Source organism: Microtus ochrogaster, unplaced genomic scaffold (assembly GCF_000317375.1).
Source record: "Microtus ochrogaster isolate Prairie Vole_2 unplaced genomic scaffold, MicOch1.0 UNK13, whole genome shotgun sequence".
Taxonomy (NCBI): Eukaryota; Metazoa; Chordata; class Mammalia; order Rodentia; family Cricetidae; genus Microtus; species Microtus ochrogaster.
Window position 1 is genome coordinate 7,949,627 of NW_004949111.1, and position 970 is coordinate 7,950,596.

A 970-nucleotide genomic window follows, 5' to 3' on the forward strand; every position below is an offset into this window, starting at 1 on the left:
TTTTTTTTCTAAATAGGTGACAAAATCCATGGCAGGAGTAGTTAAATCTATGGATGCTACATTGAGGAGTATGAACCTTGAAAAGGTAAAAACAAACAATTATCATTATTACTCGATGTTCAGATAGCATCTTTTCAGGGTACATTTTTCTTATGATCATATCTTTATAGATTTCTGCCTTAATGGACAAATTTGAACATCAATTTGAAACATTGGATGTTCAAACACAACAAATGGAAGATACAATGAGTAGCACTACAACCCTAACAACACCACAGGTAAGAATCATTTCTTTACTTAAAATGGTTTCTTAAAATGACTTGATCTGGCCATAGTGACACATGCTTTTAATCCAATCACTCAGCTTCCTAGTGCTTGGGAGCTGAAGGAAGATTTCTGTGAAGTCAAGACTAACTTGTCTATGGAGTAAATTCCAGGTCAGCCTAAGTTACATATTGGGAACCTGTCTCAAAGCAACAAATGACTTGCTTTCAAAATATAATGGCTTTATGAATATAAATCTCTTACCTTGTGTGAGTACAGATGGAAGGAAGCAGGCAGGCAGCTTGCTACTGCTCTGCCCAAGGATTCTGGGGAATGTTTTAGAGGATAATGTTACCTAGCACCTAGTGTACTTTGGAATTCTAATTATTTTATTGGATCACACATGTAGAATCTAGAGCCTGTTTCTACATGTTTCCCAATGCTCTTATTAATAACATTAAACTTTAAAAGTACATAGTATTTGGATAGTATGATATTGCTACATGAATTGTTTAATGTTTAAATCAATGTCCACATATATATATACATACAAACATTGATATATTAATGATCTAAAATTGGAAAACCCTTTTAGTGTTTAGGCAATGGGCATGTTCTATCGGGAACTCACCAAGGCCAGCTGGCCTGGGTCTGAAAAAACCTGGGATAAAACTGGACTCGCTGAACATAGCTGACAATGAGGACT

At 35.4% G+C, this 970-nt stretch overlaps 1 protein-coding gene across 1 annotated transcript in view; it reads left to right on the plus strand.

The window, feature by feature from the left end:
* The window catches only part of LOC101993482 (charged multivesicular body protein 1b-2), a 57,625-nt gene that overhangs the window by 26,868 nt on the left and 29,787 nt on the right, over positions 1 to 970 (plus strand). The window contains exons 4-5 of the mRNA XM_005366729.3: positions 17 to 85; positions 171 to 278. Of these exons, the coding sequence (XP_005366786.1) occupies positions 17 to 85; positions 171 to 278 (177 nt within the window). The remainder of the gene's footprint in view (positions 1 to 16; positions 86 to 170; positions 279 to 970) is intronic.